This window comes from Chinchilla lanigera, unplaced genomic scaffold (assembly GCF_000276665.1).
Source record: "Chinchilla lanigera isolate Chin_1 unplaced genomic scaffold, ChiLan1.0 scaffold00041, whole genome shotgun sequence".
Lineage (NCBI taxonomy): Eukaryota > Metazoa > Chordata > Mammalia > Rodentia > Chinchillidae > Chinchilla > Chinchilla lanigera.
Genome location: NW_004955442.1, coordinates 7604739 through 7629190, shown reverse-complemented (window position 1 = coordinate 7629190; position 24452 = coordinate 7604739). Strand labels below are relative to the sequence as shown.

The 24452-nt window shown below is 53.2% G+C and overlaps 1 protein-coding gene across 13 annotated transcripts in view; it reads left to right on the top strand.

The window, feature by feature from the left end:
* Positions 1-24452, top strand: part of Ciita (class II, major histocompatibility complex, transactivator) — a 46717-nt gene that overhangs the window by 18429 nt on the left and 3836 nt on the right. For 3 of the 13 annotated variants that reach the window (XM_013517881.1, XM_013517891.1, XM_013517892.1), the window contains exons 2-18: positions 3674-3820; positions 4058-4153; positions 6541-6603; positions 6759-6839; positions 8111-8155; positions 9031-9183; positions 9609-9752; positions 10800-10964; positions 11588-11656; positions 12865-14529; positions 15275-15473; positions 16128-16199; positions 19585-19665; positions 20219-20311; positions 21606-21692; positions 23968-24051; positions 24160-24243. In XM_013517881.1, coding sequence (XP_013373335.1) covers positions 3674-3820; positions 4058-4153; positions 6541-6603; positions 6759-6839; positions 8111-8155; positions 9031-9183; positions 9609-9752; positions 10800-10964; positions 11588-11656; positions 12865-14529; positions 15275-15473; positions 16128-16199; positions 19585-19665; positions 20219-20311; positions 21606-21692; positions 23968-24051; positions 24160-24243 — 3328 coding nt within the window. Of the gene's footprint in view, positions 1-3673; positions 3821-4008; positions 4154-6540; positions 6604-6758; positions 6840-8110; positions 8156-9030; positions 9184-9608; positions 9753-10799; positions 10965-11587; positions 11657-12864; positions 14530-15274; positions 15474-16127; positions 16200-19584; positions 19666-20218; positions 20312-21605; positions 21693-23967; positions 24052-24159; positions 24244-24452 lie in introns of those variants that run through there. The other 10 variants (XM_013517890.1, XM_013517893.1, XM_013517884.1 and 7 more) reach the window with 9 other exon arrangements.

Here is a 24452-nt window from a genome sequence, read left to right as displayed (position 1 = left end):
ATTTTTTATTTTTGCAGTCCTGGGAATTAAACCCAGGACCTCACACACGCTAGACAAGGGCTCTAACACTGAGCTATACTCGTAACCCTTTTTAAATTTTATTTTGAGATAAAAAAATAAAAGGTCTTGCTATATTGTCCAGGCTGGTCTTGAACACCTGGACTAAAGTGATCTTCTTGCCTCAGCCTCCTGAAGTACTGAGGTTATAGATGAGTGTCACTGCAATTGGAGATGTATTCCTGCAGGATCCAGGCCCAACTAGTGACCCACAGTGGTACCTACTTCACCCTATGAAGCCCTCTTTGCTTTTTCTTTCAAATTTCAGAGGCTTTAAATCTTGAGTTAATTGCATATCTCAGTTCATAGTACATTGCAGTCCTGGATTCACAGAATGGGCTTCTTTTCATTCATTTCCCCTTCTCCCCTCGCTTTTCCCCCGCTGGGCACCCATTCGAATGCATTTAAGCTGTAGCCTTGTTTGTGTGTGCTCTTGTCATGTACATGTCGCCTTTCTGTGTACAGCTGTGACTGGGCACATCTGGAACAGGGCTGCCAGAGCTTACCCTGATCCTTCCCTTTCCCTTCTGAAATGGTATTGTTAAGACTGACAAGTGTTGGGTTTGGTCTCTGCTTCCCGTCACTGCCCTGTCCTACACTGAATGCAGAAGCTGCTTTTCATCTGTCTGCTCCCCAGTGAAGGATACAGCTGTGGCCTCCAGCTCCCTGTCACCACAATCAGCTCAGTAGTCAGCCTCTTCAGAGGGGTCCCCATGTGGAGCTGTGAGGCCATTTCTTTGGGATGTGCACAGCCAAGAGCTGAATTGCTGGGCTAGAGAGTCTGTGCGTCCTTAGATCTTTGTTTTAATTTATTTTATTTGGTTTGGTGGTACTGGGAATTGAATCCAGGTCCTTCATTCCAAGCTTTTTATTTTGAGACAAGGTCTCACTAATTTGCTCAGGCTGGGCTCAAACTTGGGATCCTCCTCCCTCAACCTCCTGAGTGGCCGGGTTTACAAGCATGTGCCACTGCACTTTGCTCATTCTCAGGTGTTTTCTTTTGTTTTGTTGCTTTGTGAGACAGGCTCTTCCTGTGTTATTCAGGCTGGCCTCAGACTTGAACTCACAACAATCCTCTTGCCTCAGCTTCTCAAGTGCTGGAGTTCTCCACCACGCCTGGCTTCCTCCGGTGTTTTAATTGATGCCAGGCTGTTTTCCAGAGTGGCTTTGCCAAACTATATTCTTACCATCTTTGCTTGACCAGTGCTTGGCACTTCCCAGCTTTCTGGGTTTTGCCAGTTGAACAGGGTCAAGTGTTACCCTGTTGTCTTGATCTTGGAGGTTATGTCTTAGCGCCACTCACTGGATATATCACTTGAGGAAGTCATGGCAACCCAGTGAGGTGGCCACTATGCCAACCAGATATAGTAGGTCCTACAGTTTGGAGAGGTTGGATGACTTACGTGAGGTCACATAGTCTGGGAGGGGAATTTGAACTCGGAGTCCACACTCAGCCATTATCCTATTACTAGCATATTCCATCTCTCTTCTAAAAATACCGCTTGAGCTTACGTTGTAAGTTCCTGACAGGGCTTGTGCTTTGGAGCCTCTTTGGAGCCTGGGGAACTGGCTATGGAAGCTACTCAGGAAGCCACTGGTTCACAAGTTTGGAGGGGAGACTCAAAAGTGGCTCTTAGAGTTCATCTGGAGGACCACAGGGTACAAAAGGAAAAGGGGAATTGTGTGGTCCATGGCCCATGGAAATGCTGCCTGGGGGCTGGCCTTGGTAGGCAGGCATCCCTGGGCCCTGGCTTCCCATCCCCATTTGGCATCGAGAAGCATCTTGTCATTAGGTTGAGGAGCAGAGTGGTGCTGGGAAGGAGGCTTGCGGGGAAGGAAAAGGGGAAGACTGAAACAGTGAGGAACCCCCAAATCCCTTAGATGAAAGGGCTCATTACCCAGTTGGTGAAAATGAGGCTCAATAGGGTAAAGAAATGTGCTTGGGGTCACAGGCAGAGCTGAGACCCAAACATGTCTCTGGACATGCAGTTCAGAGCTTTTCCATTAATTCATCAGGAGAAGTTTGTGGTCGATCAGTGGGGAAGTATTTCTCAGTGAGAGAAGTGCTGGAAGATTTGGGGGTAGCAAAGACCCCCTTGCCCCTCACATTTCCACCTTAGATCAAGGATTTATTACCCCACTTCCTGTGAAGAAAGTATCTGGGCAACCAAGCCTAACCTCAGATCCATCCTCTATAATATAGGTAAAATAATACAAGTCTCTCAGAGTTGGTGGGACAATTGAGACAAAATAGTAAATGCAGACACCCTCCCGGCTCAGTCCCGGACCCTCTCCTGAGGAGAAGGAGTGTTGTGTTGGTGCACAGAAGAGCCATGTGAACGGACTGAGTTGCTTGGGTCTAAGTTAGAACATCTGATTTCCTTCAAGGGAGACAGAGATGAATTTGTGCTCCAGGAACCAAGTTAGCAATAGTCTTTCAGAACCTGTGGTGTAGCATGAAGTGCAGATAGACGTGAACTCCCCAAAAGGATTTTTTGGTTAGGAATGTTTTCTCAAGTTGCATGTAGAAGGTGGTGGGTGGCCCAAGGGGAAGGGTGGTTTCACAGAGGACCACCTAAAAACACTACACAGTGAGCAGAAAGACACAGGCCACTCCTCCTCTGCCATACCCCAGACAGCTCTACAAAAGGGGAAATTGTCTTGCTACTCACACCCTCTCTCACTGGGTGAGGGCACCTCCCCGGCTGGCTCAAGCTGGTCAAAAAGGCAGAAGAAGTTGGAGCTCTGGAGTCAGACAGTTGGCTCCAGTCCCAGCTCACCTCCTGTCTCTCTGAGCCTGTTTCTTCACCTGACAAACAGGAATGCAGAGAGCTATGTACGCGTTAGATCAAACCATCATGTTGTTGGTTCCTGCACTCAGTGGGCACCTGTGAATTCTTGTTATTTGTCATTTCTATCAGTGGAAAGATTCTGCCATGTACAGAATCACACTGGAGACAGGGGTCAGTGAGCCAAATGGACAGGTCCCTACGCCCATAGGGCCTTGGCTTGTGCTATCCGCCCTGGGCTGGGGCAGCTGAAGTGGGATGATCAGGGTCATCTCTTTGCCAGCTCCCTCTGGAGATACAGGTGGTGAAAAAGTCCAGTTGAGGTCTCCTTAAAAACACTTCCTAAGCATGAATAGAAGCAGAAGGTTTGGCTCTGGGGACATGGGTTAGTTGGAGGCCAAGATCCAAGTAGATCTTGGCATGGATGGGAAGCAATGCTGCATTGTGGAGAGATCTGGCCTGGGAACCTAGGGTCCCAGCTCTGATTCCCCCTAACATAGCAAGCTTCCTTGGATTGTGGATCTCCTGTGATGCTGGCACACCACGCACAGCCACGCTTGGCCTTTAGGTAAGGCCAGACTTCATTCCCCAGATCTAATGGTGAAAAAACTGACACTCTGAGAGGGTGACTTGACTAAGGCCTCACAGCTGGGATTCAAGCTCAAGCTCCTCTTTCTACCATGCTGAGCCCCTCAGCGGTGCTGAACAAGCACCTTTGCTCTCTTCCTTTGGCCCCACCCCCAACCCCAGGACTCATGGCCAGGAGCTGCTGTGTTAGTTCTCTGCACTTCCCAAGAGAAGATAGGTGGGTATGTCTACTCTTCCAGGCAGTGGACAGTGTGTCACCATGGAGCTGGGGCCCGTGGAAGGTGGATACTTGGAGCTTCTTAACAGTGATGTTGATCCCTTGCACCACTACCACTTCTATAACCAGATGGACTTGGCGGGAGAGGAAGAGATCGAGCTCTGTTCAGGTGAGCGCTCCTCCCTCTGGCCTCTCCTGCCTCTCCCTACCCACAGAGGGCCGCAGACAGCACTCAGGGAAAGTGCGGGCCACTGAGCTCCGGTCAGCACCACGAACAGCTCCCGTGCCTGTGCAGAGACCGCCTCCTGGCCAGGATGTCACCCAGCCCAGCTTGCGCATCTCCCTCCTTCCCGCCAGCCCGCTTCCCAGATCTTTCCTGCTTCATACAAGGGACATTTCCTCCCAGAACCCGACATGGACACCATCAACTGTGACCAGTTCAGCAGGCTGCTGTGTGACTTGGAAGGGGATGAAGCAACTAGAGAAGCATACGCCAACATTGGTGAGGGTGCATTCCCGAGCCTGGGAATAGGACAACCAAGGGGAAGGGCTCTTGCCTCTCCTTTGCTAATCTCACCCGTTCACGTGACCCACAGCAGGCCTGTCCTGCCGCAATCACCCCAGGGTGGGTGTGAGGACAGCCGGAAGAACGGAGCCTCCAGGAAGACAGGAATCAGGGAAACAGACCCTGCACTAACGACCACTGGCAATTTCCCTTCAGCCCCTCCGCCTCCATTTCTACACATTTTTTTGCCCCTTGCTCTTCTTTCTTTCCTTCCCATAAAACCCACGTCACACACCCGTGGTCTGGTATTCAAAATACCGACCATTTACTAGGTGCTCCTAGCATGTTACCTGCTGCAATGCATTATTGCACTGACTGCTTTGAACAACAGTGGAAGCCCATATCATTAAAATCTCTTGTTTACAGATGAGGAAATTGAGGTTTAGGGAGGTGAATCATTAGAGATGGTAAGGGGCGGGTCTGAAATTCTAACCCAGCTCTTCCTCTTTTCAAAATCCCTCCCAGCTTTCTCTCTCTCTTTCTTAGTCCTAGATATTGAACCCAGGGCCTTGTGCATGCTGGGCAAGTGCTCTACTACCAGGCTATAGCCCCAGCCCCAAAGTCCACATGAAAAGTGGCTGTGGCTGGGAGATTTCTAAGGCTTTGTGTGCAGTTTTAAAAAGAGGTATAGATTTCAGACGATGGCAGAACTCTTTGAGGAGAGCTACGGTTGATGTTGCTGCAGCTGCAGCTATTGACTTTTGAGGAGAGGTAGGTGGGAGATCCCCCCCCCACCAGGACCACCACTATCTCATTAGAGTCTTTGCTGAATGAGAAAAAGGTGCTCCTTCTTCTAGAAGATGCATTCTCTAACAGGAAGTAACAGCTTGGCTAGAAAAGTGCACTTGGGATTTCTGTCTCTATTTACCCTCTTGGCAGGGCACATTCGTGGGGCAAACAACTTGCACAACTGATCTTAATGGCCCTTTTCCTGGTAACCTAGGATCCACATTACTTGGAAGATCTAAGCTTGGCACAAGTGTGGCCAGTTCTTCCCCCAGTACAGTTAATACAACATCCCTCAATGGCAGAAATGGAAAGGAGCAGTAACTGTGTGTGTCTCAGAAATTACAGAACCGAGAGGCTGCCTGGTTCCTTCCCTTGCTGGGAATTTACTAGGGGGAAGCCAAAACATTTAGAGCACTCTCATTTCCTCACAACTGGAGGCAGTAATTAAGGACCTAAGCATTGCTTAGGATCTGTGGGCCTTTTTTTTTCTCTTTAGGGGCGTCACTAGAGGAAGTGGAAGGTGCTGAGCTACTGAGAGAGAACCTTTCTCCAAACTGTTCCTCAAGTCCCTGGGTTTCTCCCAGGCCTCTAGAAGGCTAGGCCCTCATCTGGCGAGCTGTCACTGTGGCACTCAGAATCATTACTATTTCAGCTTCCATGTGCATAGCGGGGGTCACAACCCCAGCCATCTGTAGGTGTTTGTGAGGTTTATGGGTGAAGCACCTAGCAAAGGAATTCTCACGGAGCAAACCCTCTGTAGGTGTTGGGTACCATCCTGCAGCCTTCATCACCACCACCAGCACCATCATCCCTCAGCTCATCCGTCTGCCATGGCTCCCCACTGCTTTTCATAAAACCAGCTCCTAGCTCTCCCCAGCATGAAACTTCCGTGCAGTCACTGACTCCCCATGCCCTGAACAACTTTCCTCACTCTGTCCCCACTACCCAGAAAGCCATCCACTCTCCTCCCCGCACATGCTGCCCCTTCTGTCAAGGCCTGGCTCAAAGTCCCTTCCTCTGGGAGGCCCTTTCTGATGGATCCACCCATTCTACACACTTTCCCCTGCCTTTCTATCATAACAGCTCTTCTCCCACTGGCTCCATGTCATGTGTCTTTTCATATCATCAACCACATTGATGGCATGTTGACTGGGTACTGGCCTCTACACTGAATGCTTTAAATGCAGAGCTTCTAATCATGATCACTTATCCCTGATAATAGGCATTATCATTATTTGTTTTCCTTACATAGATTGGAAACTGGGGGACCCAGAGAGGTTGAGTAACTGATCCAAGGTTGCCCAGTTAGGAGTGGCGAATAGAAGCAGAACCTGAACTCAAACCCCATGCCACTCTACTGCTCTGCCTTGAATGACTTGAGGGAATAGGAAGCTTTTGTGGATACATCCTTCACCCCTTCCACTAGCTTCCTACTAAAAGCCCACAAAGGCTCAGTGTTCATTTATTCATTGGCTCATTTATATAGTCAGCAACATTTGTTGAGGTCCTACTGTGTGCTGGGTCCAGTCCAAGACTGAACACACAGTAGGTCTTCTGCAAGCCCTTGCTGATTGTGATTTTCCTTGATCGCTCAGCGGAACTAGACAAGTATGTGTTCCAGGATGCCCAGCTGGAGGACCCAAGCAAGGACATTTTCAGTAAGTTGGGGTTGGCAGGGATCAGCCTGCATCCCCTTCCTTGTCCTTGGAGCACCATCCTCCCTAGTGACCACCGCTCCCTCCCCAGTTAGGAACACCCCGGGTTTGCCCAGGACCACCACTGATTATGAGTTGTCTCTGGTCTTTCTCCAAAGTAGAGCACATAGGACTGGAAGAGGTGACCAGTGAAAGTGTGGAGGTGCTGGAGGAAGCAGGGCAGAGAAGTCAGAAAAGATGTGAGTAAACCCCTCCTTGTCCCATCCAGCCTGGCCCTTTCTTGGCTCCAAAGCCTGCTGTGGCTCCCAGCTACTTCCCTTGTTAAATCCCACCTGCCTCCCTGACCTTGGGGCCCCTGCTTCTCTCTATCACCACTGCTCGCTGGTGACCCAGAGAAGAAAGAGACAGCCCAAGAGCACATGACCACTCTCCCAGTGAGGTTCAGCCCTGTTGATCACCATTCCTGAAATGAGTGATCACCATTCCTTTGTTCTGGTTTCTCTTTTGCCTTGCATGTCACTCTGGTATTTGAGGGAAGTCTCTTTAAGCACAGGTCCTAGCCTCAGCAAGAAGTGGGTTAGAATCCTGGGTCTGCTGTATATGGCCTGTGTGACTTTGCCCAGGTACCGGCACCTCTCTGAGCCTCCTACTCAGTCTCTCCTCCTCCTTGGTCTGTGTTCACGTGGCAGCTGACAGGAGCCTTTAAACACAGACCAGGCCTTGCTAATCCTCCAGTTACTACACAGCGCTTTCCACAAGGCCTGTATGATCTGGCTCCTCCCCGCTCTGCTAAGTTCCCTGCCCTTTACTTCCCTGTCCTTCCTGTCCCATCCTGCCCCTTCCTCTCCCTTCCCTTCCTTTCTCTTCCTCCTCTCTCTTCCTTTCCTTCTTTTATTGCTTTCTTTCCTTTCTCTTCTGTCTTTTCCGTCCTTTCCTCTCTTTTCTTTCTTTCTTTCTTTCTTTCTTTCTTTCTTTCTTTCTTTCTTTCTTTCTCTCCATTTTCATCCAATGAATATTTTCCTCAAGATTTTATTAAGAAAATTTCAACATACAATAAGGTAATGGGATCACACCGTAAACTCCTGGATTCCTACTGCTTGGGTTCTACAGCAGACCCTGGGCCGTGCTGCCTTATCCCCTGCCCGTGCCCTCCACTAGCCCTCTGCATCCACTGTGTGACTTCTGGTACACGGCAAAGTATACTGCAGAGCCTACACACAAGTACAAATCCGGGGAGCCTCTACCCTGCTTCACAGAGGAGGGGCTTGGGCTGTGTCACACAGGGACCGGCTCGGGAGGGATTCCAGAGCCAGCTTTGTGGGTGTTGTCTTCTGAGCTCAATCTGAGGAGCAGCTGGGGCCAGCGCAGTTAGAGGAAGGCAGGGGAATGGGCTCTCTAAGGCCTTCCCAGCTCCTGAGGTGAGGCCATGTGGCATGCTGGCATTGCAACTGTTCACGCTGTGCTGGGGCCATGCCTCCCCGGGCCGCTGACCATGGTGCTCTCTCTCCAGCCTTCCCAGAGGAGCGTCCCGTGGACCTGAAGCACAGGAAACTAGGTGAGCAGGGCAGAAAACTAGGTGAGCAGAGACCCCAGAGCTGGGGAGCTGGGTCTCTCAGGGGCCACAGAAACCAGCCTTGAAAGCCAAGGTTCAGAGAGGTAAAGTCACCTGTCTAAGGTTACACAGCAAGTGTGAGGGGGCATATGTGAGGGATACTGGGAGACTCAATTTCTCCCACTAAGCCTCTCCCCTACCAGCCTCCTTTTTAACTCTTTCAATGCAGAGCTGAAACCCACGCCACCTCACCCGAGCTCACTGTCTCCCACCAGGGGCTTTCTCTCCTCCTCTACCCCAGTCATTATGAAAAAGGAGAGGAGCAGAATGGGGTGGAGAACAGACTGAAGAACACAAGGCTTCTAGTGGGGGGCAGGAGGCTTAGTCTCTGTCCTCTGCAAGTGCCCATCTGGAAGCAGAGGCGGGAATCCTGCCCACAAGGACCCTGCGAGGGAGGAGAAGTGGTCTCTGTCCTCAGGGAGCCACCCACCTTGTGGGGAGGGCTCCCCTCCAAGCCAGGAGGCACCTGTTAATTCAGCCTGATGGCAGAGGCAAGAGCTCTGCCTGTGAAGACCGGCCTGGTTCTCAGCAGCATGTGCCTACCATCCTGGAGGCTATCAGCAGCCGCCCCCTCTGACGGGTCAGGCGCACGGTGCAGCCCCTGCCCTTCTCTGGGCAGAGCCCACAGCTGTCTGGCAGGACCTTGAGAGTGGCACTCTGGGATGCTCTCGACCTGGTCACAAAGAGCAGCTGGGTGTGACCTGCACGAACTGTTGCCTGTCGGCACCACTGCAGGAGACAGGTGTTTTCTCCAAGTGCCAGGCCGCCCCCCCCCCCGAAGGCCCTCTCTGCCTGTAATACAGCCCTCTTCTTGGCAGCCGAGCCCTTTGCTGGGCCCATAGTGACCGGCAGCTTCCTGGTGGGGCCAGCCAGCAACTCCTCCCCACTGTCCTGCCAGCCACCACCTTCCCTATTCAACCAGATGCCAGGCCCTGGCCACATCCAGCTGGAGGAAGCTGTGCAGGTGCCTGGTAGGTGCAGGGGCCTGGAGAGGGTGGGCTCCTTCCCTCTTGGGAGTTGGTGCTCTTAGGGACTCCCAGCAATATGACCCTACATACACCTCAGTGTCTCCTCAGTCCCAGTCGGTTTCGTCCTCAGGTCCCATCCCACCCAGACCCTGCGGAGAACACTGGGAAGGGAACCCCCACCCTGGGAGGCCAGGAGAGAATCTCTGCCGGTGGGAGAGCTTGCCCACCAGCTCCGTTCTGTCGTGACTTCTTCCCGGAGCCCCATCTCTCCCAGCTACCCTGCTAGGTGCTGGAGATAGCGCCATAGGCTGCTGCCCTTGGAGAATTAGAGCCCTGTATGGGTGTCAGATGTTAACCCCATCATCACAAAACAGAACCACAGAGACAGGGGCTGTGCAGATCCCACCTCTCTGCTTTGTCTCTTGCAGCGGACCCCTTCACATCCTTGGTGAGCTGCGTGACTCTCCCTGCTGGGCCCATTCAGTTCATCTCCACAGTCCCCACTCTGCCCCAGGGGCTCTGGCAGGTCTCAGGGCTGGGCACAGGGGCCTCCAGTATATTTATCTACCACGGTGAGTCTCTGAGGTCTGCCCCACCCCCACACCCCCTCCTTTCTACCTGACACACTCCCTGACCCGGTCCCCCCACAACCTCAGGCATTTGACAACTGTGGCATAGCACTTTCTCCTGGTGCTCCAGCTCCACCACTCCTTCCTTCCTCACTCTGTTCCCTCCTCCCCGCCCTTTCCTTTCTCTGTTCTCTTCTTTTCTTTGTATGGTGCTGTGATGGAACCCAGGGCCTTTTGCATCCTAGGCAATTGTTCTGCCACTAAGTTAGAACCCCAGCCCCAGCACCCCTTCCTTCATTTCCACCTCTAAAATATCAAAGCAGGGGAGTACAGCTCCACCAGGTGGTCTGGATGTGTGACCAAGAGTGGCTATGCAGCCTCCCATGTCATTTCCACATGACTGTTAGTTTTCCCTCTTCTGTAAACTTTATTTTTAAATTGTGACATTAACACATGCTCACTCATGAGCCAAATAGCAGATGCTTCCAAGAGTTAACTGAGGGTCTCCCTTCTTAGTGCATTGATGTGAACAGTTCGGTGTGTGTCCTTGCCTAGCTTTCTCAGATTTGTTTTTTGTTATTTTTCCTGATCAGTAAAATGATCCTGCCATGCTGAGAGATTGTAGATAGGCCCAGGGACAGCACATCTGGGCTCTGAGGGATAAGGTAGGAGGGTGCTTCCACACAAGTCAAGGGCATCGTTAGCTGGTTGCCAATTTCTGTATAATGCACTGCTTCCTCAGAAGCAAGAAGTTCCTGACATCCAAGAAAACAAGCACTGACCACATGGTGTTAAAAAGGCTATTATAGCATCTGTCCTGAGTTCCCTGTGAGCTGATTGCATCCATTGCACTGATGGGAAAACCAAGGCTTGGGGAGCTCTGGGAGCTCCAGAGTGCTTTCCTTGGCTTCATCCTGAAACATCCTCCTTTGGGTGTTCTCTGTCCTCTCTACAGAATTGCCAAGCTCCACAGCTTGCTTTGGAGGTGACCGGGTAGGTCCCTGGGTGGAAACCTAATTGTTCTCACTTCCTTCTCTACTTGCAATGTAGGTGAAGTACCCCAGGCCAGCCACACTGTCCCTTCCAGTGGCCCTGCTGTCAACAGCCTCCCAAAGTCCCCAGCCCGGCCGGGCTCCACCAGCCCCTTCGCTCCCTCTGCAGCTGACTCTCCCAGCATGCCTGAGCCGGCCCTGACCTCTCGCACAGATGTGACAGGTGACAACTTCTGGGGCCGGGCACGTCCTTGGAAGGGACAGAGCCACCTGCGAGGACAGGCAGGTCCTGTGTATGAGTTAAACAAGTCAGTCAAGAGTGCAGCTGAAGGCAGGTGGCAGCTGCAGAATCCAGGTCCCACTCATCAGCCTGCTTATTCCTGACAAGAAAGCAGACCCCATGGCCAGGCCTTCTGAATCTAGAAATTCTGATTTTCACATAGATACCATGATTTTTAAAACACTGGTGAAAAACTTTAAAGTACACTGGCAAGACAAAATAAAGCAAAATACTCCCCCCTCCCAAAAAGCCAGGTGGTGGTACCACACACCTGTAATTCCAGCACTCAGGAGGCTGAAGTAGGAGGATCCCTGTGAGTTTGAGGCCAGCCTGGGTTACACAGTGAGTTCAAGGCCAGCCTGGAATAGTGAGACCCTATATCAAAAAGAAAAAGACACCACTACAGCTTCAGGTCACCTCCTTATAACCTAGGCTTAGAAGACGAGGCTGGTTTTGTGCTTGTTCTGTGTAAGCTTTGCCCTCGGGATCTGAGGACCAGGTGGCCAGAGGAGGGATGTCCCTGGGGGTTCCCCACCCTAACTCTTCCCTGGCTTCTCCATCTGCAGAGGATGAAATATCCCCTTCCCCATGCCAGGCAGCTGCAGAGGACGCCATACAGCTTCCCAAATGGCCTGGTGAGTGGTGGCCGGGTCCCTCCCTCCTGGGTGCTGACACAGAAGCCCCCACCTGGCTTCAGTTTACTCAAGCAAAGCTTATTCAGGCCCTTGTGTGTGATCTTTTCATTCATTCATTCATTCATTCATTCACATCATCTCAGCATTCATTCCGCCACTCATTCCCGTGAAACCTACTGAGAACCTGCCCCTCAGTAAGCCCCGCCCCCAATGCCACCCAGCATGGGTGTAGACAGCCCACCTGCAAGGCTGAGAGGCTGCAGGAGCGGAGAGTGGGTCATGGAGAGAGTGGAGGAAGGAAGAAGCCAATGGGTGTGAGTAATGGAAGGTGGGAATAAAGGAGTGAGTCGGGCCGGGTGTAGTGGTGTACACTTGTAATCCCAGCACTCAGGAGGCTGAGGTAGGAGGATTGCTGCAAATACGAGGCCAGTTTGGGCTGCATAGTGAGTTCAAGGCCAGCCTGGCCTACACAATGAGACCCTGTCTCAAAAAACAAACTAATAAACAAACAAAAAAGGAATAAGTAAGGGACTTGGTTAATTACCAAGTGCTTAAATTAGGAAGAACATGAGCTTATATTAGATCATTGATAGCTCATACTGCCCTAATGTCACCTTCATTTTACAGAAAAGGATATTAAGGCACAGCAGAGTGTATAATGTACTCAAGATTATACCACGTGGTGCAGCCAGGATTTGAATCTAGCCTCCAGGTTCTACTGTCTTAAGTCTTAAACCTCCTCCTCCCTGATCCTGTCTGCATGGCTGAGTGACAAAAGATTAGCAAATAAAAAAGGAATAAGAAAAGGTATACAGTGAAACTGAGCCTGGTGATCTATGCCTGTAATCCCAACACTCTGGGAGGCTGAGGCAGGAGAACTGTAAGTTTGAGGCCAGCTTGGACAATTTAGTGACCAGTGAGACCCTGTCTCAAAATAAAAAATAAAACGGGCTGGGAATGTTGCTCAGTGGGAAGGCCCTGGGTTCAATCCCCAGTGCTACAAGAAAAAAAAGTTGGAGGGGGATCAGTAGGCAAACTAGTGAGAAGGGGATTAAATAAGCGGGTGTGGGAGGAAGGAAGGAGTGAGTGCCTGGAACGGACGAGGCGGTCAGTGAAGGTGGTGGGCGATGGAGAAGAACTGGTGAGGGTGGCTGTCCTGCCACCTGCTTCCCCGCCCGGACGCAGCCCAACTGACCTTGCCTTTGCAGAGACGGTGAGGCAGTTCTACCACGCACTGCAGGACTGGCACCACACAGAGCCCACAGGCCCGGAGGCCATAATGGTGGAGGTGGACCTGCTGAAAGCCCGGCTGGAGAAGGGCAGCCACAAGAGCCAGGAGAGGGAGCTTGCCATCGCAGACTGGTCTGAGCGGCAGCTGGCCAGTGGGGGTCTGGCTGAAGTGCTGCTGGCTGCCAGGGACCGCCAACGACCACGAGAGACCCAAGTGATTGCCATGCTGGGCAAGGCCGGGCAGGGGAAGAGCCACTGGGCGCGGGCAGTGGGCCGGGCCTGGGCCTGTGGCCAGCTTCCACAGTATGACTTTGTCTTCTACGTGCCCTGTTACTGCTTGGACCACCCAGGGGATACCTACCGCCTACAGGATCTGCTCTGCTCCCCGGGCCCTCAGCCACCAGCCATGGATGACCAAATTTTCAGTCACATATCCAGGAGGCCCGACCGCGTCCTGCTCATCCTGGATGCCTTTGAGGAACTGGAAGCTCAGGACAGCTTCCTGCATGGTGCTGGTGGGCCAGCACACACAGAGCCCTGCTCCCTCCGGGGGCTGCTGGCCGGGATCCTTCAGCGCAGGCTAATGCGAGGCTGCACGCTGCTCCTCACAGCCCAGCCCCGGGGCCGCCTGGCCCAGGTCCTGGGCAAGGCTGATGCCCTGTTCGAAGTGGCTGGTTTCTCCGCTGAACAGGCCCAGACATATGTAAGGCGCTACTTCAAGGGCTCAGAGCACCAAGAGCGAGCTCTAACGCTTCTTCAGGCCCAGCCATTTCTCCTCAGTCACAGCCACAACCCCACTCTGTGCCGGGCAGTGTGCCAGCTCTTGGAGACCCTGCTGCGGCAAGGGGAGGAGGCTAAGCTTCCCTCCACACTCACAGGACTCTATGTTGGCCTGCTAGGCCCGGTGACCCGGGACAGCCCCCCAGGTGCCCTGATAGGACTGGCCAAGCTGGCCTGGGAGCTGGGTCGCAGACACCAAAGTACCCTGCGGGAGAGCCAGTTCCCATCAGAGCGGGTGAGGACCTGGGCTGTGGCCAAAGGCTTGGTGCAACCTGTAGCGCAACAGGTGCCAGGGGCTGCCGAGGCCGAGCTGGCCTTCTCCAGTTTCCTCCTGCAGTGCTTCCTGGGGGCCCTGTGGCTGGCTCTGAGCAACGAAATCAAGGACAAGGAGCTGCCACAGTTTTTAGCACTGACCCCAAGGAAAAAGAGGCCTTATGACAACTGGATGGAGGGGGTGCCACGCTTTCTGGCTGGACTGATTTTCCAGCCGCGCGCACACTGCCTGGGAGCCCTGGTTCGATCTGCAGCCACCACCTCGACAGACAGGAAGAAGAAGGTGCTCACCAGGTACCTGAAGCGCCTGCAGCCCAGGACGCTGCAGGCTGCGCGGCTGCTGGAGCTGCTACACTGCGCTCATGAGGCCCACGAGGCTGGGATCTGGATGCATGTGGTGCGGGAGCTGCCTGCACACCTGTCCTTCCTGGGCACACGGCTCACACCGCCTGATGCCCATGTGCTGGGCCAGGCCTTGCAGGCAGCTGGCCAAGACTTTTCTCTGGACCTCCGCAGCACAGGCATTGACCCCTCGGGCCTCGGGAACCTCGTGGGACTCAGCTGCGTCACCCATTTCAGGTGGGCGCCAGGTACGGGAAGAGCTGCCTCCACTGGCATGGACGGTCACTCTGTGCGATCTCTCCTAACATGCACAGCAGCAAGCAGGCAGATGGAATCCTCCCATGCTGAGGCTCAGAGAAGGGCAGCTGCTTACCCAAAGCCACACAGGCAGCGAAGGGCAGTGTTTTCCTTCCAACAAATATCTGAAGGCCCACTCTGTGTCCTGGACTCAAATTTGTTTCCCCTCCCCCATCCCTGATCAAGGATCCATTCTCTCATGCTTAAAGTCACAGCCTCCCCCTGACGTCTCTACCTCCCTTCTCTCCTTTTCTATCCCACTTTATAATCAGCCCCCAGAACAGCCTTCCTGGAACTTGGATTCGATCGCATCACACCTTCACGCGCACCCCTTCCGGGGCACACCACCGCCCTCAGAACGAAGCCCAGCCTCCTTCATTTGGCTCATTTCAATCCTTCTACAATTGGCGTTAGCCCTTTAATCTCCAGAGAATCACTCCCATGTTTCCCCTAAACATTTTACCTAAGCTGTAAGCTCTGACACAGTTGTGCCCAGAACTCATTACTGAGCTTCCTGGTAGCCAAAACCAAAAAGAGAAACAAAACCAGAGTGAGAGTTTCGAGAAGTGGAGAATCGGTAAAGGCAGCAATGGCCACAGACAGCCTTCTGCAGGAGGTGGAGGCTGAGCTAAGGATGGAAAGGATCTGAGTAGAGAGGACATTGCTTCATGGAGCTGCCCCTCCGTTACGGTCTAGCCCGGTCACTGTGCCTGGGTCTGAGACCCTCTCTCCACAGGGCGCCCTTGAGTGACACCGTGAGGCTCTGGGAGTCCCTGCAGCAGCGCGGGGAGACCCAGCTTCTCCAGGCAGCAGAGGGGAAGTTCACCATTGAGCCATTTAAGGCCAAGTCCCTGAAGGACGTGGAAGACCTGGGCCACCTTGTGCAGACCCAGAGGTGAGGGGGAGACAGGACTGAAGGTCACACAGGCAGTGCAGGCTGAGGGCCTGCACGACCTGTTGCCAAGTTCGTCAAGAGCTTTGTCTCAGTGTCTCTGCTTCTTTGAGTTGCCACGGTTCCCCAGACCTCTCACCACAGTTGCCCCAGGCCCGGCCCCCACAATGTGACACTGCTCCATTCAAAATGGGCCATCTCTTTCTCACCTAAAGCCAAGGAGAAACTCTCTGCCAGCAGTTAATAAGGATGCCTTCAGTATCTAGGGACAAATGTGGCCCTCCAGCCACCCTCCCAGGCACCCAGGACCAGTGTCAGCCCCATGTTAGCGATGGCAGAGCCGAGGTGCACAGAGCAAAGGCAACCTGGTCACACAGCAAGTTAGCTGTCTCACTCTCTCCTTGAGCGCCTGCTGTGCGCTGTGAGCTGGGTGCTCCGAAGGGCCTATTCTGAGCCCACTTTCCATGAAACACACACTCCTGGTGTTTTCCTGGGATGGAAGCCAGAGTCTTGCATGTGCTAGGCAATTGCTCTATCATGGAGCCATATCCCCAGCCCCAGGGAACATGGGGCACTGGGGTAGGCATCAAGGGGCACGCAGGCAGGGCCCCAGGCACTGAAGGGCCTATTCCCCTTACCATGACCTGCTCTCTCTAGGTTGAGAAGTTCCTCCGAAGACACAGACCGGGAGCTCCCCGCTGTCCGAGACCTGAAGAAGCTGGAGTTTGCGTAAGTCATGGGCACACAGCTTCCTCTCCAGCATTCACTGATCTTGGGCCAGCAGCAGGAACAGGGATCCCTAGAACCATTCTTTCCCTGGCACCCACCACTTTGGAAACCAGCTTCTGGCCAGTATGGGCAAGTGCCGAAGCGGGCTCCTGGAATTCAAGGTAACCCGACTACTTGATGGTTAACTTGCTCATTCCCATTTACTAAACTGAATGGCGAGGCTTCCGTCAGTCCATGGTGGGCTGACATAGTGAGCTCCCCGCTGCGGGAGGTTGGAGAGCTTCCTGGGGGAGGCAACGTCTGCACTGAAGTTTGACTACAGACTAGGAATGAGCCAAGTGGTCTGGTCACGCAAGAGAGACGTGTGACTTGCAGGAACCATAACTCAGCCAAGGGCAGGAGAAGGACCCAAAGTACCCCAGCTCATGACCTCCCATGGCAGATGCCACCAGGTGCCCTGTGTGCCTGAGTGTACTCACTCCCATGACCACAGGCTAGACTCCCCAGGGGACTCACAGTCCTGGCCATGACCAGTGGCACCCCAGCTTTCTGCCCCATCTCCCAACAGTGGTGCCCAGCCCTGACTGCTCGCCAGAGTCACCAGTGGTCTCAGACATGCAGACATAAGTAGAGGTAAATGAGCCACAGCCTGGTGTGCCTGGGGCTGGCCTGGTTTTTAGCTCCACAAGTTCTGTGTCCTGGTGAAGCCCTTGGACTCAGGCAAACAGAGGTAGTCGGTCATGCTATGTATAGTAGGTAGGCCTGGGAGCCACCATCCTGGCCAGTACTGTGAGTGTGTCAGAAATGTCCCCAGGCCACTACACAGGGGCAGCCTATCAGCACATGGGCCTGAGGAGCCAAAGTACTTCTTGTATTTACATCTGTCTGCCAGAATTCGGCTTTCAACTGGCAAAGTACTTTCACCCCATTATCCCAGGTGATTCTCCAGGGTCTTGTTATCATCTTCCCTTTGTATACATGGGGACACTGAGGCCCAGAAAGTTTAAATTGTTTCTCCAAAGTCATAAAAGTCAGGTCAGCTGGATTCTGAGCTCCAACCAAGGAACAAACTAAACCAGCATTTGGTCCTCAGTGGGGATCTATGATCACCTAAGAATTAGTAAGGAATTTTTCAGCACCAACTGAGGATTTGGTGCACTTCACATGTATATAATCTCATTCATTGCAAGCTGCTCTGGCAGACAGTCATCACTCTCCCCATCTGACAGATGAGAAAACTGAGGCCCCGTGAGGGTAAGTGACTTTAGCTAACAAGGTTTGTGATACCCACAAGCTGTCAGCTCCCCTGATCACTGTCTTCCCACCCCGCCCCAGAAAAAGCCAGGGACTTCTTGTTTTGAACAAAAGGTGAGGTACCAAATTTGTGCAGAGGTAAAAATATTGTCGAAAAGAGGAAATGTCTGAAGACAATCACTGTGAGCCCTTTCCGGCATGACTTATTTTCAGTTTAAAAAGCCCCTAGTTCAGGGTGGGAACTGCGCTCTGGGGAACAGCAGCCATGTGGTGGAACAGCTTCAGCCCTGGAGCACAGCCACCTGGAGGCTGGAACCCCGGGAAGGTTCAAAGGGAAGGAAGGAAGGAAGAAGGGAAGGAAGGAAGGAAGGAGGGAAGGAAGGAAGGAAGGGAAGGCAGGGAAGGGAAGGGAAGGAGGAAGGAGGACCGTTTTGGGTGTCCACTCTGCTGCCACTTTTCTGGGTACCTGTCTGCCTCCTTTGCTGGTCACATCAGGCTGCTCAAAACCCCGCAACCGTGAACATGCCGGGGGCGTTCCCTGGTGCCACCAGCTACCGCCTGGCCCCGTTACTGCCTGGGCCTCTCTGGCTGCCTCCTGTCTGTCACATGCACCTCCCAAGGGTTTTCAGCCTCAAAGGGCGAGACCCGGCCTCGGGCTCTGCCTTGCCAGTGCCCTTCCTGGAACGCTGCTCCCCGGAGCCCCGTGCAGCCCCCAGACTGGTTTCAGTCTGATCTCTTCTGATCCTCCTACTGCAGGGGAGGAGGCCCATTCTGACCCTCCTGTTTAAAAATAACATTCCAGCCCTCACCATTGTGCCTGTCTCTATCAATCACTGTCTCTCATTCCAGATCTCATTCCAGATCTGACTTCTCTGATTATCTGTCCCCTCCTGGAACACCGGTTCCCCCAAGGCAGGGAATTTCACCCGCTTTGCTCATGGCTTTTTCCCTGGGCCTGGGAGAAAGTAGACAAGCAGTAAATATTGGATGGTGGGTCCCTTAATCCTCCCAGCCACCTCCTAAGATCAGGGCTAAATACTGAGGGAGACACAGAGATAAAGGGGTTTGCCAAGGCCCCAGCCCAGGGCTGAGTGCAGACTCCAACACCGGGTCCCCACTCCGAGGCCGTTCCCTGAGGCTTGTGGATCCCAGAGCTTGGGATTTCTGAGGAGATCCTTTCAGAATGGTTATAAGTGACCACGTGCCGGTACCATCCTTTAATTTTCATCAAGTATGTTCATGTAAACAATAGCAACCAAGTAATCACTGCTGGTGGCATAATTTTATCAAAAGATGATCATTTTAAAATACCAACAAAGACAGGTGTGGTGGCGCACTCTTGTAATCCCAGCACTGGGGAGGCTGAGGCAGGAGGATTGCTTTGAGTTTGAGGCCAGGCTGGGCTACAAAGTGAGTTCAAGACCAGCCTTAACTGCACAGCAAAACTCTGGCTCAAAAAAAAACAAAAAGTATTAACAAAGTTTGAAGGATGTAATTTCAGTGTAAAAGACAATTCTTTATATTTAATACATTCAATGACTTTTTAAAAACAAAACAATACAGCCCTTCATTGTCCTTTTTTTTTTTTTAATTCCCTTGAAGTGTTTGTAGTCTAAATGTCAATCCAGGCTGTGTGAACTTGAGCTAGTTACCTAACCTCTCTGTGCCTCAGCTTTCCCATCTGTAAAATGTGGAAGAGGAGTCCTTAGTTCAGAGTCATAAAGATTAAATCCGATCTAAGCTGACTGAAGGACTCAACGTGGGCCTGGCATATAATCAGTGCTCTAAAAAAACCAAAGGTTCTTTTTGTTATTGAAACGCAAAGACAATAAGTAAGCCCTGTGGGGTCCTGCTGGTGGTGATCCTCAGATACTGTTTGGGGTCCCTCTCTCAAGGCGAGGTGGGGGGAGAGTGAGTGTGTGTGGATGATGTGAGCAGGCGTGAGAACGGGCTCCCCACTCAGAGAAAGCTCGGCACCCACCTGGCCCCTTGGGGGGCTTTGTGAGATCTACCCCAACAGAAGGTGTGGAGGGCCAGCTGGTGGGGGCTTCTGTGCCATGTGTCTGCCCCGCCCTGGGGCTGAAGGGAGGCCTGGGAATGTCCTGACATCTGACCCTGCCTTTTCCCTTAGGCTGGGCCCCATGTTGGGCCCCCAAGCTTTCCCCAAACTGGCAAGGATCCTGCCAGCCTTTTCCTCCCTTCAGCACCTGGAGTAAGTATGTCCTTGGGACCTCCCCTCCGCTGTGGCCCCCGCGTCTCAGAGCCTGTCCTGTCGCCAGGGCGCCTGCAAAGGGGTGACCTCTCCTCGTCCCTGTCTCTCTCCCCGACCACTTCCTCAGCATGGCTCTGCGAGTGATGGGATGAGCCTGCTGCAGGGCAGAGACAGCCGATGGGAATCTCCAGGAATAAAGGCAGGGTGGGGTCCTTCGGACCTTTGAGACAATCTCCCTGCCTGGTCTCGCCTCCCCGGACTTGCCGATCTTAGCGTCTGCGCTGGAGAGGTCAAGGGGGCAAACCCCACTTCGTAATCGAACTTCCAGGGCTGAAGGGAGTCTTTCAAAGTCGAGGAGCTCCCAAGAGCAAGAGGGTTAGGTCCATGGGAAGTCCCACTTTGTCACCTGGCTGGCCCCGGGTGCTGCAGGCCGCCTCTCACTGCTGGGGACGGGCTGCCTGCTCCTGCACCGTTATGCCATGTCCAGGGCTGGGGGAACAGAAACGGAGGGAGGAGGACACTGGTCACAGCCCCTGTCTGATTCCATCTGCAGCCTGGACTCGCTGAGCGAGAACAAGATTGGGGACACAGGCGTCTCGCAGCTCTCGGCCACCTTCCCTCAGCTGAAGGCACTGGAGACACTCAAGTGAGTGGCAGGGCCCGCCTTCCCCACCCTCCCTGCCGCCCTCCCCGCCGTTTGTGTTGCCCAGAGTCCAGCGGCTCCTGACTCTGATTCTTGCGCTCGCGCATCCGTGCAGTCCTGGACCCGCCCCCAGCTCCGCACCTCTCTGTACAGTTGTGCGCTCGTTCTCCTCGGTCGTTAGTCCTTTATCTGCGCAGCTGTTACTCATCCAGCTGCTCAGGCAGTCATTTTTTATCTCACTGTCCACCTGCCCGGTCATTTGCTATTGTAATCGGCAAATATTTCAGGAACGTGTAGGATCCCAGGCACCACTGTAGATCCTAGAGGTGTAGCTTTGAAGAGACTAACAAATCCCCTGAGCTTGGGGATTTTAAATTCTAGCAAGGAGACACAACAAACCAGAAGCAAACGCCTAAATGACTGTGCAGTTACAAAGTATACAGTATTAAAAGTAAAGTTTAATGACAGAAAAGTATATGGGGGGTTGAAGTAGGAGAGACAGGTTAGGATTTACCAGGAAAAACTTACTGTCAAAATGGTAACTTTTTTTTAACTGTTCTGGATTCTGGAAAGTTGGACATGGGTAAATGCAGATGGATTGACTCTTTTTTTCTGAATAGAGGTTATAAAATCTGCCCACATTCCCCCTCATAATTAAGAGTGGGATGGCCAAATATTTCGGCAGGATTCACTTGACCGTGTCCTTGATTGTAAGATACTGGGACTTCCCGGGGAATTTATAGAGTTTGAAGTAGCGCTGTAAGCTCAGTTTCCTTCCCAGAGTCCCCCCTGCCCTCCCTCTCCCCTCTCCCTTGGCCCTTAGGTATTTATTGAGTGCCTACTATGTGCTCAATACTGCTATAGACACAAGGTTGTAATCATGATCAAAACATAAACAGCCCGCTCTCTGCAGAGCCCACCACTTAATTAAACAAATAACATTTAATTGCAGTGCTGGTGAGTGGCCCAGAAGGGAGAGGATGTTATAAAATCATACATGCGGGGAGGGGAGCGCTCTCTCTCCCTCTCTTCCTTCCCTCCCTCCCCCAGCAACAGCTCACCCCATCACCCTACTCTGAGCATCACAGGACTCTCCTATCTGTCAGCAGTTAGTGTAGACTTACCATGCCCATGGCACAACCGCAGTTCGTTACCCATGACTGGCGGGGGGTGGACTGTCCCCGTTCACAGCACAGGCTGCCCCGTGGTCTCCCGGGGGCGGGGGGTGGGGGATGGACGCTGGTTGGGGAGGGCCTGTAAGCGCGGTCCTCAGCGGGTCTCTCCCGTGTCCCCGCAGCCTGTCCCAGAACAGCATCACAGACGCGGGAGCCTGCAAGCTTGCTGAGGCCCTGCCCTCGCTCTCCGCGTCCCTTCTCAGGCTCAGGTGAGTAGGGTCCTGCACGAGCAGGTGGGCGGGGGAGGCCAGGGAGCCTCGGGCAGCTGTAGGGCCCGACACCAGGACTCCGGAAGCAATCACTTCAGGCCTTGGAAACGGGCGGGAGGGGGCGTGGTGTCTGCAGAACCCGGTATGGACACAGCTCCCTGGAGCTGGGTGTCACCACCGCCTTGAACAGGGAGAGCCGCAGGGCCCAGGGGAAGAAATCTGGGCAGATCCCTTACTGGTCCTGAGCCGCTGGAGTCTCAACTGGGAAATAGATACTATCCTGATGGCCTCTGTAAAGCTCTGGGTGCAATGCCTGACTCTGGCCAGCAGTAGATCGCCACACACCGCTCCCGCGGTGGCCGGTGGGACGGCAGGACTCTCCGGAAAGCTGTCACTCACACACCAGTCAGTGCTTACACTGCCACCTTCTGGTAGACCTCGGGATAGCAGGAAATTCCTTCCCGTCTGCTGTGGTACCAGAGACAGGCAGAAGAGTAGGTTCAGCTCAGCACCCCGCAGCTCTCCTAACTCACCAGCCTGGGACTTCCCTTCCCTTCCCCAGCCCTCGTCATTTGCTGAGGACAGCCCGAGTTGGATTCCAGGAAAAGTGACTTCTGGCCCATCTCTGTTGATGTGTGTCCATTCACATGTCTTTCCAGCAGGACCATGAGGTGCAGCTGCACAGGCTATGCACTGCACAACTCACAGTCTATGTGACCAGTGCCCACCCCCTAGAGCTGTTACAGGCATCTGATATCCCCTGACACGAACCGTGGGCCAGAACCTGTGCTAGGAAGTAGAGATAAAACTATGAGCAAGATGGATGTTTTTGCTTTCAAGTTTCTTGCCCAGTTAGGAAGTAAACACAGGCACAAAGTATTTTGAAGTAGTGACATGCTGCAAAGAAACAAATGCAGCCCAGGAGAAGGCAATGGAGATGATTGGCCAGTTCACTGGGAGTGGTAAGGGCAGCTGCAGGAAGTGACCTTTTTATGGGAAGCTCTGGGGAAAAGCACTGCAGCAAGAGGGAGCAGCAGATGCAAAGGCCCTGACGTGAGAGAGGTTGTCATGGGCAGAGTGCATGAAGGACAGATGAGGTGGGGGAGATCACTGGGGTCCAGGTCAGGCAGCGGGTGCATGTAGGTCAGGCAGAGACATTCCTGGCTTTTGCCTGGTGAACAAGAAGTAGGAGGGGTGTGTGAAGGTAATATCTGATCTGATGTGAACTACAAGAGTTATCAGGCGGGGAGTAGCTCAGTGGTGGAGCACTTGTCTGGCATGTGTGAGGTTCTAGGTTCTATCCCAGAACCACCAAAAAAAAGGAAAGAAACAAAGGCTCATCGTATTTCATAGACGAAAGTGCCAGCCACATGAAGGCACTGTTAAAAGGACAAAACACTGCTGACTAAACTGCAGCACTGTTGGTCTCAGATGTGGACATGGGCATCTCAACCTCAAAGAAATGCAAGGACTCTGGCCCCCTGCAGAGAGGAAGAAGAGGCTTCTGGGTTCTGAGGCCCACCCCAGGGGAAGTGGCACAGCCTCTGCCTGCCACCCAGCCACTCAGGCTCTCCAGCACGCTGGGGTTGAGCCTGAATCCTCCTCCGCAGTGCAGACCTGCTGCCTTCGCACGCAACCAAGCGGTGCGGCTCAGAGGCTGAGTCACAGCAAGTGCTGAAACTGGAGCCACGCAGCACCGGCCTACTGAACGCATGCCTGGCGCTGAGCGTAGTGGGAGTTAGCACCAGCAATACCCGCTGAGCTACTGCTCCGCATGATGGCCAGTGACTGCTTTTGCTCTTCCTGCCACCAATGCCAATCACACCTTCTACAAGCACTCAGGGCGGGTGACAGTTGCTCCTGTGAGAGTCATAACCATACTTCACAGTTCACTCCACCTACCAGCAGGAACTCTTGCTCTTCCCCATAGTTATTCGATCGTGACCATTGCATAGATGAGCAGACTGTGTCTCGGGGGAGTTTAAGTAACTTGCCCAGCATTCCACAGGTGGCAGGAGGCATAGCTGGGATTTGAACCCAGGAAGTCATTCTTCCTGAGGGCTTCCACACTCTCAGCTGAGAAGAAACTTCCTTCCAGTCCTGCTGCCTCTCTGAACCCACTGCGTGACCACAGGGAAGCAGCCTCAACTCTCAGGGCCTCAGTTTGCCCCTCTCTAAACAATGGGACAACCATTACAGTTAGATATGGATTCTGGGGGACCCTGACCCTTCTCTCAGCACCTCAGAACTCTTCCCTGACCTCTGTCTCTGGCAGCCTGTACAACAACTGCATCGGTGACGTGGGCGCTGAGAGCCTGGCACGTGCGCTTCCTGAGATGGGGTCCCTGCGGGTGATGGAGTGAGTGTGGGCAGAGTCTGGGCAGAGGGGAGGTGCATCATGGGAAGGCCTTGGTCTGGAGATGGACGGTCCCCAGCATCAGGCTTCAGAATGAGTTTCTCTCCCCAGTGTCCAGTACAACAAGTTCACGGCCATGGGCGCCCAACAGTTGGCTGCCAGCCTGCGGAAGTGCCCTCGCATGGAGACCCTGGCGTAAGTCTCCCCAGCCAGTGTGGGGCTCAGCATGTGTCCCCAGGGTTCAAACCCCCTCTCCCGGCACCAGTGGGGGGCCTTGGCAGGCAGGCATCCATCCTTCCGTCCGTTTCTTATCTGTGAAATGCAGATGATGATAAGACCTCCCCTGGAAGGCTTTGGGAGGTTTAAATTCGTTAGGGTGTGGAAAGTTCCTAGGACCCCAGAAT